Source organism: Antrostomus carolinensis, unplaced genomic scaffold (assembly GCF_000700745.2).
Source record: "Antrostomus carolinensis isolate BGI_N321 unplaced genomic scaffold, ASM70074v2 scaffold33069, whole genome shotgun sequence".
NCBI classification, from domain to species: Eukaryota; Metazoa; Chordata; class Aves; order Caprimulgiformes; family Caprimulgidae; genus Antrostomus; species Antrostomus carolinensis.
Window position 1 is genome coordinate 28,117 of NW_010341171.1, and position 2,092 is coordinate 30,208.

Below are 2,092 nucleotides of genomic sequence, written 5' to 3' on the forward strand. Positions count from 1 at the left end.
TTCCTGCCTGTTCATATTAACCTACTGGGAAAACGTAAAACTCAACATGTATCTTTTACTTTCCCTTATTAACAAAAGTCTTTCATACAGCAACAGCAGAAATCTTTACCTGTGAATAAAAACAATAACAACTGGCAGATGATCCCAGCTAGCACTATAATATGACAAATTCTTCTAGCTGCAGATGAAATCTTTGCTTTATGACTTTCCACCACTAAATTTGCAGTCCTTATGAAGACACACCCCTAATTTTGCTGAGTTTTGTTTTTTTTTTTTTTAAAAGCCTACATTTTCTTAATTTATTTCAGTAACAGAAAGTCCCTCTATCAAAAAGAGAGCTAGCAGGGGCACGATTCCTACATTTACATCGCTGTGACAATTCTAGCCCTAGTAGCCTTTTGATTTGTTTTGGTATCTCGATTCCTTCCCTCCAACTGCTGTAGCAAACCAACTGCTGCTACAAAAGTAACCGAGCGTACACATCCCCCGCCCCCACGACTTCTAGTCTCAAAGGCATCAAACTTCCAAAAAAAGTTTCTAATTCATTAACTCAGGACTATAAGGTACTGCTAACACGACTAAGCGTATCGAACTACTTATTAAATTAACTCCCACAAACAGCGACAACAAAAAATCAGCAACATTAAATGCACAGATCTTACGTATGTTGCAGGGCAGAAACAGGATCCCCTTCAGAAGGATGTAAACCCAAAGGACACAAAGATCATGTATTAAAAGATACTTGATGCTGCAGCCTTTGAAATCTCACCTCTTCCTTCACATTTGGGTGATAAAAAACATTACGAACTAAGAGAAATGAAGGGAAGTTAAGAAAAAGAAAATTTTAAATGGATACGAGAAAAATAATAATCTTGAGCTGTATTAATATTTTGCACTTCAACAGCACCTTCAAACTACCTACAAATCAGTCATCTCAAGACACTTATGTGAGGTAGGTAATTATTTCAATACCCATTTCACAGAAGAGTCATTTGAGGGAGGGACTAACCGATTTGCCCAAGGACACACACACACACCAAGTCTGGGACAAAGCCTGAACGTTACTTGGAAGCCAGCTGACTCCCAGTTCTATGTCTTAATTACTTTTAAACCCTTTCAAGAGACTGTAGAACAGAGTCCCAGCAGAAGGAGGTCTCATTTCTTGAGACGTTTTAAAATGGAACAGTAAAACCATCCTAAGTACAAACTGTTCTTGTTTCCCAAGGGATAGGAAAGACAACTTCCTAATCTCTGTTTGTGTCTATAGTCCTTATAAGTACTCTCTTACCTGGAAAAGCCTTTTCCACAGCTCTGGCAGATGTAGGGCTTTCCCACAGAGCCATCATGAGATCGAACATGATAGGACATCCTGTCTTTCCGCTTGAATCGTAAGCCACACACTGGACAAGAGTACGGCTTCTCGCCAGAGTGTGACAGCTTGTGCCGATTCAGGTGGTACACGTCCCGAAAAATCTTGCCACAGATCTCACAAGCCACCTGTTTCCTCGTCCTGCTTCTTTTTCGGGGTGCATCAGGGTCATCCTGACCAGGGACACCATTTTCACCCAGTCTCGGGGGTGGGATGTCTATGTAGCCCAGCTGCAAGCTTGTCACCCCGTGTTGAGCCTCATGCTGACGAAGACGATTAGCATCCGTAAACACCTTCCCACAGAGGCCACAAGGCAGGATACCAGCCTCTCGCAGGCCCCCTGGGGTACCAAACATCATGGAGTCCAAGAGATTAGCTTTACGGGGACGCCCTCTGCCCCTCTTGGTGCTTAAAGTGGGGGCACTAGCAGCAACATTCTGGAATGGTGAGGCCAGCAGTGGTGGGGACAGAGGCCCTGCCACCATGGGCAGGCGGTCCACACCCTGCAGAACTGGCAGGGAGGACTGCGCAGCAGTGAGCGCAGCCCGCGTGGCCTCGTCTTCAGGCATACCAGCAATGCCGTTGCCATTGGGTGCCAAAGCGGCACCGTTGGTCATGTCAAGAGGGAAGCCGAGGTCCGCAGCCCCCGGACGGAAGAGCATAATGTCGGGGCGTGCGGGGGGCACGAGGATCTGCACGTTGGACTGCTTGATGACCTCCTGG

General features: G+C 45.7%; 1 protein-coding gene across 1 annotated transcript in view; it reads right to left on the reverse strand.

Moving 5' to 3' along the window:
• Positions 1-2,085, reverse strand: part of PATZ1 (POZ/BTB and AT hook containing zinc finger 1) — a gene marked incomplete at its 5' end in the record, with an annotated part of 18,402 nt that extends 16,317 nt beyond the window's left edge. The window contains one exon of the mRNA XM_010176400.2: positions 1,289-2,085. Within this exon, the coding sequence (XP_010174702.1) occupies positions 1,289-2,085 (797 nt within the window). The remainder of the gene's footprint in view (positions 1-1,288) is intronic.
• Positions 2,086-2,092: the final 7 nt, after the last annotated feature.